The sequence below is a fragment of the Colletotrichum siamense genome, assembly GCF_013390195.1.
Source record: "Colletotrichum siamense strain Cg363 chromosome Unknown KSG_Cg363_contig07, whole genome shotgun sequence".
NCBI classification, from domain to species: Eukaryota; Fungi; Ascomycota; class Sordariomycetes; order Glomerellales; family Glomerellaceae; genus Colletotrichum; species Colletotrichum siamense.
Window position 1 is genome coordinate 1,449,653 of NW_023501020.1, and position 13,580 is coordinate 1,463,232.

General features: G+C 49.6%; 4 protein-coding genes across 4 annotated transcripts; 2 read left to right on the forward strand and 2 right to left on the reverse strand.

The window, feature by feature from the left end:
- On the reverse strand, positions 1-837 carry CGCS363_v010720 (uncharacterized protein; the record flags this gene model as incomplete). Its single annotated transcript, XM_036642569.1, has 1 exon — positions 1-837. The coding sequence occupies one exon, from the start codon at positions 835-837 to the stop codon at positions 1-3; it is 837 nt and encodes a 278-aa protein (XP_036491839.1).
- A 1,108-nt stretch (positions 838-1,945) lies between these two features.
- aurG (Acetyltransferase aurG) lies at positions 1,946-2,965 on the forward strand (the record flags this gene model as incomplete). The annotated part of the gene is made up of 1 exon (XM_036642570.1): positions 1,946-2,965. The coding sequence occupies one exon, from the start codon at positions 1,946-1,948 to the stop codon at positions 2,963-2,965; it is 1,020 nt and encodes a 339-aa protein (XP_036491840.1).
- Positions 2,966-4,902: 1,937 nt separating this feature from the next.
- CGCS363_v010722 (uncharacterized protein) lies at positions 4,903-5,400 on the forward strand (the record flags this gene model as incomplete). Its single annotated transcript, XM_036642571.1, has 1 exon — positions 4,903-5,400. One exon carries the CDS (start codon positions 4,903-4,905, stop codon positions 5,398-5,400), a length of 498 nt encoding a protein of 165 aa, XP_036491837.1.
- A 1,201-nt stretch (positions 5,401-6,601) lies between these two features.
- Positions 6,602-10,620, reverse strand: CGCS363_v010723 (uncharacterized protein; the record flags this gene model as incomplete). The annotated part of the gene is made up of 3 exons (XM_036642572.1): positions 6,602-6,919; positions 8,996-9,136; positions 9,484-10,620. The coding sequence occupies 3 exons, from the start codon at positions 10,618-10,620 to the stop codon at positions 6,602-6,604; spliced, it is 1,596 nt and encodes a 531-aa protein (XP_036491838.1).
- Between the last annotated feature and the right edge of the window lie 2,960 nt (positions 10,621-13,580).

Consider the following 13,580-nt stretch of genomic DNA (forward strand, 5'->3'; position numbering starts at 1 on the left):
TCAGCGCACCCTTCTTTGAACGTAAAGAGTCCAAATTCTCATGGCTGTGACGAGTGCCATGACTGACCACCGATCTCCCAATCCACCAGTTGCACCATCCCCCACAAACTCAAATCTGAACGGCTTGTTCCAAGCTAATGCCCACTTGAATCCAGTCATGGCAACGCAATCAGAGCCATTTTGGGTCGTGGTGTCGCGAACAGTTCCTGAGTTGAGACGCACAAGCTTGAAGACCGCCTTGGCGTCTGGCATCTCACTTTTGTCCGCCTTCTGCCATTCGAAGTCCTCGCGTCGAATCGTGCCAGCATGATCCACCTCGATGGAGAAACGGTATCCAAACGTCACTTGATTCTTGAACATTCCCCCGCGCATGATCTCCGTAGCACCATTGAAACTCTGCTCCTGAGGCGCAACGGCTGCGTCGACCGCGTCATTAAGCGGCGGCAGTGTAATGATGCTGCTTGTCGATGTCAAAGTCCAGTTTGGCTCCTCGGCGACCGTAGCTAGGGCAGGGTCTTTATTGCTGGGACCATTATGGAGGATCATGCACGGCTTCCCGTCATATTTGCCACCACCAGAAATGTAATAGGTCGAGAAGGCGTAGAGCTTGTGATTTGTGCTGTCGCCAAGATGTGCGGTCTGGGTGAACTTGATTTGCGAGTACACGCTCAAGGTATTGGGCATTGGGTGATAAAGAGAAAGAGATGGACTGAGGGGAACTTTGGATTTGCTCGTAGCTGGCGAAAAGCTTACTTGGTATGCAGAACTCGATGAAGCCACCGTGGCATCGTTCGATACGTAAGGGGGAGGTGGACTGAGGTCCTCTTGCGTTGTCATGGCACTGACTGCCTTGGCTTCAGCAGCATTTCCCATGTTGGATTGATTCTTCAACCTCTTGTGATAACGGAGAGGGGTTTGACGGGCGAGGCTGGAGGTTCTGATCTCGTTTCTGCTGTCACGTAACAGGGTATTTAATCAAGGCAAGTCCATTGCACCTGTCAAGGATCTTTTGACTCAGTTTCTATTAATATCGTTTGTTGGTGGTTGGTGGTTGGTGTTGGTGCTCGTAAGGGGCACAGCAGATCATGCAAACACACTCCCCTGCATGCTCATCCCAACAGCACTGGGCATCCGGGCTATGACGACGCCAACAGACTTGGCATTGGGGCAGGATTCAGTGTAAAATCAGCTTCAGCTGCATAATTAAATTCAGGTGGCGTGTCGAAATCAGACCGTGCAGTGCCAATCGCCCGCGATCCTGTTGACAGTGTAATCTCAGACTATTACAATGATCAACACAATCAACTTGATTGAACAACCGAAGTTTTCGATGACTTGATGGACCATTGAAAATTCAGTTTGAAAACAAAACCATCTATGTTACGCTTGAATCAAGGCAAACATGGCACAGTGTGTTCGGCAACCACAGTACCTTTACAAGGAGGGCTTTGAATGCTACCAATTAGCTGCGATTGCCACCAGGAGTTTAATACCAAATGGACTTGGGAACCTTTCTACAGCCACTTTTTACTATCCACTAACATAGATGTCCCTCGGGAGGGCTTTTCAGACCTTGGCGTTCCATAACACATAAGCTTCGGATGTCAAAGCTTTGATTTATGAGCTTTATGGACTATCTTCCTCCTTATTTCACCTTTACCGCTGGGTGAATGAAAAAGCGCTCCTTGCCTTTACGAAAAAAAGTAAAGAGAAAGCAGCAAAGATGGATTTCATCAGCGCAAACGACTTCAAACCCGCAATATTGTTTGTGGCTTCTGCTACGTTGACTACGTTTACTCTTCATCTTCCTTCACAATTTCACTCGTGGCTCTTTCTTCCAGCATGGCTGCTCACTGCCTTGTCCTTGGCCTCCGTCAAGGAAGACATGACACCGAGCGGGCCTGTAGGACTTAACTCGTACACCGTCATATCCTGCTTTATTTTCATGCTCATTTTACCTACGATTCTCCTATTCGAAAATCATTCTTTGGCGCCACGCCCGGATCAAAAGACCGGTCAGCGTGACAGGGCCAGTCTGTTGTCCTGGCCGAGTCGGCGCAGTGTCGCTGCTGCCTGTCGCATTTGGAACAACCCCCGAAACCTACAATTCCGTAAACCCGGCCCAGCTTCTGCTTCGTGGAATGCTTTGATTCGATTCCTCTTCCGCCGCGGGTCAAGGGTCGCGGTTGGTTTCCTCGTCGACAAATTGGTCTTCCAGCGCATCCAGAGACAACTTTTAGCCGCCAGTAGTCTACTCGATTTCACGCCAGACCAACAGCAAATCATCAGGCCAATCTTCAGTCATTTGTTTTCTGATGGTATCGAAAGCCCATACGGCTCCATCTCTTCACATCGCCTCGCACTTCGCGCCTTCACGTCGGTGTCGTGGATATGGACCAACTTCCTCGTTCTGGAGTCTTATCACTTTCTCTTGGCAATCATCTTCGTGATGATACTTCGTCTGGACGATCCAGAAGACTGGCCTCCTCTTTTTGGCAGTATTGCTGATGCATGGACTCTCCAGCGCTTCTGGGGTCGCTTTTGGCACCGCGTTGCAACACCAACGCTCAAAACTTGGACGAGATTTCTCTTGCGAGGAGTAGAGACAAGGGCTTTGGAAAAGGTGCTACAAGCATTTGGTGTATTTTTTCTCTCTGGGTTGATGCACGCAACAGCATCGTGGAGAACCGGTCAACACTTCGAACATTTAGACGTGTGGTTTTTTTCCGTGAATTTCGTCGCAATTGGAGCTGAAATCACTGTCATCAAATCTCTCTCCTGGGGTCTCAGGGGCACAAAAGCCGCGCTCCTGGTTGAGAAGAGCTGGCCAATTCGCATCATGTGTAAAGCTTTCGGGTTTATGTGGGTTTTCGCGTGGTTCTTTTGGGCAGTACCAAGATGGGTTTATCCAAAGACTATGCGATGGGCAATCAAGCAAGCTTTGATTCAATCGTATGCCTCTTAGTGAAAATTCCTCACTGCTCAATGATCATATGACATCGTAATTGATTTTGAGCATTCATTTTGAGCATATGTTGCTATTTATTATACCATTGTCTTGATCGTGATTAGCAGGTCAAACATAAAGGATCTATGGATGAATTAATCCACGTCATTTGTTGGAGCAGACACTATGAGTGTATCCGGCTTTCCATCTATAATAAACTCTTTCCAGCAGATTTGTCGCGCTGTTGTTGTTATGTCATCAACTTCTAGACGAACTTGTGCGAACAAGAACGACTTCGCTTTTCGTCAAAACATACTTATTGCCTCCTCAGACGATCTCCAATCAATCTCAGCCTTGCCAATCTACCGTACCGCATTCTTGAGTTATTTCATGTTATTGTCAGGAGTCAAGGGGCTACAGAGTGGGGTCACTGATTGGGTTGGTGATCAGCCCGCTCATTTACAAGGAGGCTGTGGCGCATGTTATACACACCTTATCTATATAAGAGCGGGTAGGATGCTAAGCTTTCTAATAGGCGTAGAGGTTTCTCTATGAAGCCTAGACCATCCTGACCCTTGAATATCTCCCCGTGAGAGTCATACGGCAGTCACCAAGGTGCGCCTCCAGGCGGCAAACTGCGAAGAACAAAAGTTAGAAGGGAAGAAAGAGGTTATACACACCAGACTGCAGCTGAGACGTTGCGGGGTTTGCTGAGCTAACATTAACCTCTTAGTACGGCAGCAATATGCCGTATAAACATTAGCAGCCAAGGAAAAAAAAAAAGGAAAAAGAAAAAAGAAAAGAAAAAGTAAAAAAAAAAAGAAAAAGGAAAACATCGTCGAGCCAAATGAGTTTGCCATTCCTACTAGCTCATAGGTTGATTTTGGTGCGTCGTTTAACGAATGTTTTCCTGGGCAGAAGACTTGGATCACGGCGTTAGAATATTTTCAAATGGAAACTGTAGAAGATTTGCGAGCCAAGGCGAGTGAATTTGAGACTTTAACTTACAGCAGACAAACCTTGTCCCACACCGAATAAAATGATGCCAGGAGGTCCTCAGCTATCAACTATCTTGGCCTTAGAAACATCCACACCGGCAAGGCCCACTACATAGGCAGGCAACACCGACTATCTTGACTGCAGAAAATTCAGCTCCCGTATCCACAAGGTGAGGCCACCCAACTATCACGACCTGTCAGCCTAACGAGACATTCAAAGGTTCAAAAACGGATACTATTTGGTATTTCTGGGTCCCTTTTCGGCTCGGCTTGAGTGGACGGTCTGTCGTACGTCGTCAATCTCACCTGTTAGAGTGGGTTTGGATGGCTTGTGCCACGACTTCCAACACATCTTGGGGTCTCAAAGCACTGCCCATGAACTCAAAAAGGTTTTCAAAGCGAGATATTAATCGTACGAGTATCGTCGGGGCTTATCGCCGAGCCCTCCTGAGCACCGTGACGGCCCCAAGGACTCTGTATTCGTGAAACCCTGCGCGTGAGTTAGTAGACGGTGCTACGAACCTTCGTGACCCATCGTGGAAATCCCATGACGGTTGGAAGCTTGCTGATAGAGGAAGTCTGACATTATGATAGGAAGCAAAGTCCGTTCTCCAACATAACCTTCTTCCCTTCTAACTTTTCCTTCGCAACTTGCCGCCTGGAGGCGCACCTTTTAAACTGCCGTATGACTCTGACCCAGAAATATGTGGAGGGTCACAGCGTAACCTCTGTAGTTAACCCATGGGGTATATGAAGGGGGGTTTCGAGCCGCCTTCAGCCCAAATTTGAATTCCTAGTGCTCAACAAACATCCATTGAATTGCAACAAACACAGAAACATTCTCAATCCCACCACCAATATCGATTGAAGACCAAACATAACTATTGGTCAATTCCTTGCCCGAAGACAACCCTCAATTCTTCTTCCCTTCCGCAATACCACCACACTAGGTTTATCATGCCTTTTCCTGCGCTCGTTACAGGCTTTAGTGTCTGGGCTTCTGGATCTATGACTTCCGGGGGCGTCTCTGGAGTCGTGTCCAGCGCAGTCAATGTAGGCATCGGCTGTACTACAAAGTCCGACTGCAAGCGCCAGGAGGATGCTATTCGCTATGCACAAAATATGGCGCATGAGATCGCCGCAGAAGTTGCGGCGGAGAAGCAACAAGACGGCCCCGGCGCAGCTCCTGTTGGTGTCCCTCAGCACATCTGGGACGACTGCTACATTGAAGCTCTTGGCTCTCACATCACAATCACCGGTCCCATCGGCGACAATCACATCCGTGCTGAAGGAATGCCACCCACTTGCATGACCCTCGCCAGGGTTGTTGGGGATACCGCTGGTCAGGCCATTCCCATTCCCTGCGGCTCGGCCTGCATGGAATGGACGAACATGACGCCCGAATATTACGAGTTCGTGCGTGGCATGCTCAATTCCCAGGTTCTCAGCGCCTGAAAACATTTTTGATGAACGAGTTCTCTTCAACTTCTCTTGTGGTCATCCAGCTAGCACCACCAAACCTGGTGACCAAAGTCAATAAGAGGACAATATGGGGGACGCAGGCTGGAGCCGTTTATCTCGGTCTTTACTTATTCTTTCAACTTGCCGGGTATTGGTCTCTCTTAGGCTGGATCTGTACCTTATGTAGGGGCACATGTAAGGTTTGATGAGATCTTTGTAGAAACGTCTCATTGAATCTTATAGATAAGATGTAGATTTCGGGATGAATAGACGCTGTTTTCTTCACAACCAATTTGAAGCATTCAATGTTCCTCTTTACGTGAACTGTCAAGACGAAAAGTGCTGAGACGGGCTGTTAAACAGGATGAAAACTTGCCTCATTACAAGTTGTTCGATCAGCACGGAATTACACACTATAGAATCTCTTACGACAGGAGCAAGATTAAAGATATTTACGATATATCGCGTCGCGGCGATTGGTAGGACACGTAGCGGAGACACGGACAGTCCATTGCCGGACCTCGCAGTACTGGGCGCTCCAGATGTGACGAACGCAATAAATATGGAAGAGACACAGTTCCAACAGAGCACAGCTTATTGATGTATTGTGGCTGTTTGTGAAGCAGACTAGACGAGCTAGCTTGTGAAAGAAGATCTATAATTCACAACAGAAAGAGCACAGTGAGAGGCAGTACTAGATACCAAAAAGTGTCGGTCGATTTGGCTGGTTTGAAGCGCACACACAACTTGGATATTCCAAACTTCGCCTCACTACAAGCCCGTCTGGGTGGCACCAGGTGCTTGAAGTGGGCTGATTGTTAAGACGACTGTAACCCCAACTAAAGCCTGTGAGCTATCGATAGTGCCGAGGGATGAGCTACCACTGGGTAACGTAGATGCTGATGAATCTGGTCCCGTGGTCGGTGACACGGAAGCCCCTCCAATGCTGATGTCGAAGATGGTGCTGGCGGTGGTAACTCGAGGTGTTGGTGGCGAACCGCCGGGGGAACTTGTCGTTGCAGAATCTGTGGTAGAGCTTGTCGTAGAACCAAGCATAGTACCAGGACCAGAATCAGAAGAAGATCCCACAGGACTGATGGCGGAGCTAGTAGGCGTTACCAAGCTCGAGCTGGACGGTATCGTGAGTGCGGTCGGAGACACCACACTCGATGAGGCTGTGCTCTGGAAGCCTCCATCACTTGTCGACGCGCTTTGTGCTACTGCAGTATTGCCCGTCATCGGTATCGTCATTGAAGTCGAGGAAGAGTTGGTCAGCTGGAAAGTGGTTGCCCGCGAGGTGGAATCGCTTGAAGACAGGACCAACGTAGTGCCGGATAATATCGGATTTTGAGAACCGGCAGATGTACCGGGAAACATCTGTGACAGCGATGCCGACGAACCCGTTGTGCTGAAGCTGGGTATAGGAGACGATGCGGAGGATGATAGGCTTATGGTGACCGATGAACCAAATAAGGGAGACGTCGAGGTACTGGAAGACATGACTGCGGGTGATCTAACACCGTAAACCACGACGTATTGCGCCTGGCAACTAAGACTAAAATTGCAGCCGCAAGGTGATGTTGAGTCTGATCTGCAGGGATATCTGTTGCAATTCTCATCGTTGGTAGCTGGTCCACGCGGAGCAACCATATTGCGTAAAGGAGCACAATAGCAGGCCGTGCCAACCAGATACACGAAGAGAGCACTGAGGTCAGCGCAACGAGCTTGACATCTCACTGGATCCCCAACAATGCCATCTTGGTATATGTATGTTGATCCCGCGAGGCCCTCGTCTGTGTAGCATCCAATATATGAGTACGGTGATACAGGATTCGGTGATATGCCAGTCCTTTGCAGCGAGGCTGAAGATGAGGCCGAAGATGAGGTCGTGCTAATAGATGGTATCAAAGTTTGCGTCGCGACTCTCAGACCGACTGCAGGTCGGACTAAACAGCACAGGGCTGCCAAGAGGGGACCCCACCACAAGCCCATGATGTTAAGTGATCAGAAAAGATTTGACATAAAGATGTGATTCGAGAACAAGCACCCTATCAAAAACTCAAAGATGGTCTAAAGAATCGTTGTATGGTGTCTGGGAGGTTTATCTGTCGCGATACAAGGGCCTGTGGAAGAGGTTATGTGGGAAACAGTTATAGATGAAGGCACAATTAAAATAAGCTGGGGGGCTGCGTCCCCTACTTCTCCTTGAGGATCTTAAGTTCTAGCTCTAGATGAACGAGCTTCTTCTCACGACATAATCTCCACGTCGCATTCCGAGTTCGCCAGGCTGGGAATCGAGAATCGACAAAAAAAAACGTAAAAAATCAACAGCGCCACGAGTTTAAGACCAGCTGAACCAAAACTGTTAGATTATCATCATTATACGTGAGCCTTGGCAGTCTAATACCGGTTGTTCCAAATGCCTCCCTCCACTCCAGTAGTTGCAGCCTGCATTCGCCGCGGCCCGAGGGTTCGGTTCGTGGGCCGAATCCGGTACACGGTAATCTACGAACATTCCATTCCAAAATACTGCCTCCCAAGGGGCGGAAAGATTCACTGACCGCTTCCAGGCTTCACTGACTGGGGATCGTCTCAAAAAGCAAACAGGTTCCCTCTTCTTCTGCAATACAGGTGAGCCCCTCATTCTACGTGAACCAGATTCCAGCGAGGTTTTCGCACTTTCTTTTGCGGAACCATTATGTGGTAATTGAAGACATTTCGCATTGCAAGATTTTCAACTTCCAAAAGCCACTAGAATCAGGCGCTCATCGCCCGAGTCGGATTGGGAGGTACAGGAACAGGCGGTAAGATCGAAAGAACGACCGGAATCCCGACCAGCCCCCCCGTCGACGCAAGAGTTGGCCTGGATGAAGACGACAAGCTTGTCGTGGATCGTGTCGTCGTAGATGTCGTCCTCGAGGGACTGCTAGAGCTCGCGGCTGGTAGCGTTGATGGCTTGGTTGAAGAAGTTGACGTGGTTGACGACCTGAGCGAAGAACTTGGTATGGCTGACGTTGCTGGGGTAGCTAGGTTCGGGGGTAGGCTTCGAGAAGTGCTCTGGTCATTAATGCCCGGTATGACGATCGGTGCTGCTCTCGGGGTTGAGACTGTAGACGACGAATTTGTGAATCGCAACGAAGAGGACCCAGCAGGTATGTTACTGGGTGTCGTTGTGGTTCGGGGCACCGAGAGGCCTGCAATACTTGTCGAAGACGTAGTCAACCGAGTGGTCAAAGACGTAGCCAATCGAGCAGTTGAAGTGCTTGAGATGGATGACCCTGGCAAAACCTGCACAACTGGGTATCCATACACCGAGAACTTTGTCCCAGCATTGCGCCCGCCGCAACGGGCGGTACGATTCCCTTCGCACACGATCGTGCAGAGGCTTTCATCGACAAGGAGGGATCGTGGCGGGGCCATAAAGCCACCCGTCTGGCAGAGACAGGAAATCGAAAACATCAGCAAGAATGGCGCTGCTAGCCGGGCGCAGGCGGCTTGACATGCAGCTGGATCGCCACCAGCAGAGTTGACTCCTACGTAACGGCCTTGATACTGAAGGTCGTTGTCATAGCAGCCGAGGTAAGAGTACGGGCTCGCAGAAGACGGTAAGGTGTTGGCGGTTGTTCTCGTGGATGAGGACGTTGAGGACCTCACTGTTGTGGTGGATGTAGACGTTGAGGACCTTGAAGCCAGAATCATGCTGTTTGGGCTCGTAGAAGAGATCGAGGTTCTAGAAATGGCCGGGCTTTGGACAGATGAAGAGGCTGCCGAAGACCTCGATATCGTAGAGATGCTCAAGCTCCCAGGTGCTATCAATGATGTCGGGACTGGGCCTGGGGTGAACATGATAGGTCCTCGCGTAGAGACACCAGCCGAGGATAGAGCCGATGCTGATGTACTTGCCAAAGACCCTTCCGGGAGATAATCTCCGTACAAAACAGAATAGAAAGTATTATCCTCGAAGTTTCTTCGGCCGCAAGGGGAAGCGGGGTTGTTCAGGCAGGGCCCAGCGCAGAAAGAGTCGTCGACCGGAGGGTTGTTTATGCGGAGATATTGGGGATTTCCACAGTAACATACTGTTCCCACCAAAGTGACAAAGTGAGATCGCAAACGATCCAAGCATCTTGCTTGACACGCAGCTGGGTTGCCGAGGATGTCGCTTTGCAACGTGAACACGTCCGTGTTACAAATACTTAGCATGTAATAGCATCCGACGTAGTTGTATGGAGGCAAAGGGTCTGGGAACAAAGATGCCGAAGGCGACGCAGATGACATTGAAGTTCTGGTAGAGGTGAGTCGCGATGCCGTGAGGGGCAATGTATTTGACGACGAGACACCTGGCTGTCTACCACCGTACACGGTGTAGAACAGCCCCGAGGCTGAGCCACCGCAGGGAGAGCCAGGGCTATTGCGGCAGGCAATGCTGCACTCTGAATCAGCTGCAGGAAGACCTGGTGGTGCGTTGATGCCAGCACTCGCAGGCTGGCAATAACACGAGTCAAATAGCATCATCAGGAACGGCGACCCGGCAGCATCGCACGCAGCCTGGCACGCTACCGGATCACCGACTGCAGTGCCTTGGAATTGCCAAATTGCACCCGACTGGACGCTCACGAAGGAGTAGCATCCTAGATACGAGTATGGCGGCCGCGGCAAGGGGGTGAGAGACCTGCTTTGAGGCGTTGATGATGTCGACGTTGAGGCAATCGTGCGGATACTCGACGATGTGACGGCTGTAGACCGTGTGCTGCTAGTCGGAGACACGCGTGGGCTGAAGGACGCTCTGGGGCCGTACTTCCCGTACACCGTGACATACCTCCCAGCATCCGTATTGGACAATGTGCCACACGGGGCGTTGGGGTCCACGAAGCACGGCGTGGTGCAAAGGGAATTGTCGACCGGAGCGCCACCCGGCTGGTGGATGTCGAACTCGAACTCGCGGACCTGGCAGTAGCAGTATGTGCCGTACATGAAGACGTAAGGCGCATGAAATTGCTGATCACAGCCGATTTGGCAGTCGACTGGGTTGCCATTATTGTAGCCCGTGGCGATGTTCGGTATGTCGTATGCCCCGATGGCGGTTTCGGCAGTGTAAGGATAGCATCCCAGATAGTAGTACGGTGATTGTTCCACTGGCGTGAGGATGGTCGTGCTGGTGATGGCGATTGTGCTGGTGAGAAGCGCCCCAAGGGAGAGAAGTACTGATACGCGCATGTTTGGGAACGAGTTGGGGATCTTCTGGGGGATTAAACGCGATTACTCCAGGTTGGCGATCTCTGCAGCTGTGGCCGAACGAATGGCGCAAGTAAACGATGCATAAAAGTCCGCTTCAATCCAAGAACGACTTGGCACCTTTGAAAAGGATCATGGGTGGTCGCACATGATAAAGGCAAAGGCGGGGGCTCAATACGCTATCTGATGCTGCTGTTGATGTCTCGATTTGGTATGCTTGGCGTACAGTTTTAATCGTTAAGTCAGGGTCCAGATCTGCTAATATCTCCAATCTACCGGCGTTCTCCAGGGCTGAAGGAAGCTGGGGAATGGACATCAATTGCAGGGCTGAACCGCGACGAATCACCGCTCAAGATATGGCTCATGTTTGAGACACTAGACCCCGAAGATCAATGTAAGTTGCTCACCAGAGTGCCTGAAGGATGCCTAAATCGTAGCAGTTGCAAACTTTCCCAAGCCTCTAGTTTCTCCGGCTATCCCTAAAAATGTCGTATGGCTTGATCTTGCCATAAACATTTGTTCCTAGATAGAAGGTAGAGTGACCGTTTGTTAGAAGACTGGTGTTTCCGGACAATAGCTTAACTTTGCATCGACGCCAGGCCATACGCCTTTGGGAGGGATTTTTGTACCAGTACAACCTTGAAATAAGACAGCTCCCTCCTTGATCGTCTTATTTGAACGACGAGATTGAGCGATGAGAACTAGAAGCCTGTTAACACGGCAGTGCTCAAGAGGAACAATGGCTTGCCGTATGTTTTGCGACACCCGAGGTCCTCCGCTCAAATCTTGCGACGGTAGCTTCCACTTTAGTATCTCTACTGTCCTTCTCTCCTATTATTTGTTCGAATGGTTGGATTCATTTGAATCGCAAGCCTTCAGCTCGGATTCATACTAGATTTCCGCGAAACACACTTAGGGATACGCCATGTCATTCATGACTTAAGCATTCCCCCTGTCCTTTCGCCACTAACTACCGTAGCTGATATGCGCAAACATTCCCGATGGTCAAAAACACCGTAAGTGAGTGAACACGTTTTAGTTTATAAAGCACGAAACCTGGACAATTTCGGCACAAACAAGGAGTTTCGTTGTCACAACACTGGCCACAATACCTCGTGCCCCGAACAGCTGGTTCTGGCTGTGTTTTCTAACTCCTATCTCATACCTTATCCTGATTCATGCTATATAAACACTGTATAGTGACCCAGAAAAGTCTTCTTTGTCCAAAATAAGAAATCTGGCTTTGATCAAATGCCAATAAGTCTGAGATCCCGAAGCCCGCTGTCAAAATTCTCATCAACGTTGCCACACATCAACAACTAGCGACGGATGTCAGAAATGCTATCGCACATTGAGGCGGAATACTTGGGAGACTTGGAGGAAAAATGACAGGCGGCGACGCCGAAGTCAAGAACGCCCAAAGTACAAAATTGCTTCGGGCGAGTGCCAGGGTCTCAGCGACAATGACGGCTGGTAGGAAGAGGGCTCCCAGAACACTGGCACTGTAGATGTCATGGCAATTCTGCACGCGGTGAACATCTGATTGATCAGAGAAGAGACCTTTGATACGTGTACGTCCAAATAAGTAGCCTCAAAGGCAGTTCAATGCATCTTCGTGCATAATGACTGCCTCAACAACGCGCCTCATAACTCAACGTTTCACAAGTGCTCAGTAACGGCTCTCCAAACAGTACAAGCCTATAAACTCATACCAAAAGAGAAGAAAATAAGAGCCAAAGCAACCAATTCTGATCGGAAGCATTATTTCTTTGTGACTTGATACCGGCAATAATTCCATAATACACATAGCTCCAGCCATGCTAGACCTCACGTTTACACATTGAATGCGCGTGGCGCTTTTCTCCCTCGCTAGCTTTCCGTCGTCCGGCTTCTCCATCGCGCGAGTAAGAAACTCGTATTCAGCCAGACGTCATGCGCCCTTGATATCAACTTTTTGCTCGGTATCTAGCTCCTCTCCGGTGTTGAGGCTCGGTGAGCTTAGTCGCTCCGACATTCAAGCCCCGGAGATGTAGTGTCACCTAACATCACCAGAGTGCGATTACCCGCCAACAAAACTCCATAGTAAGATGCCTTTTAATAGTTGAGCGTCTAAACAGGAGCTCAGCCCGCAAAAGTCACGACTCGGTGTCGTCTCTCCAAGCCAGACTACGTGCCCCCGACCGAGTGTGCCTACGCGGATTCCTCAGAAGAAGGCAGACGCCATCGGGCTTCTATTTATAAGAGCACATCTGGAGCAGCGAGAAAGATTTCTACAACCATTACACTGTCTCTTCTTATGGCCTTTGAAACTTTGAAGATATCTGAAAAACGTATTCGTACTCAGAAATCCCGTATCCGCGACTAGCATCTCCAACCCAGAACCCCATCTCCGTTCCTCATCACCATCACCCGTCCTCGTTCCCAACGTATTCAACCCATTAAGCCAGAACACTCATCTTTTAGATGTATATGGAATCAGAAAATGGCGTTCGCTCATACCGACTCTGGACAGTATGCAAATTCCCCTCGCTAGACTCGACCAGATCCCAATATCGCACACCCCCGATGTTGGTCCCTCTTCTCAATCGCTATTCCGCTAAACCACAAGTCTTAACAGAACGATATCCAACTAAACTTCCCTCCATTGAAAAAATTCGATTATCATAGCATATATGTGGCACCTGCATCGTCTCCTCCGGGCATGGACAGACGATGTCGCCAGAAAAACGTCGTCGGGGAGTCAAGCAAAAAGCACAGCATACCCGGCCGTTGAAGTCAGCATAAGTTTCCCAACTTTCCCAATTGTACCTGTACCACTGTTCACTTTACCTGCCCCGCCGTCACCCAACATCCTACCTTGGTCTTTTTGGCGTATTCGAACGAAAGTAATCTAGTAGCCACAGGCACCTTGCATGTTTCGTTTCATTGCCGCTCATATTGCT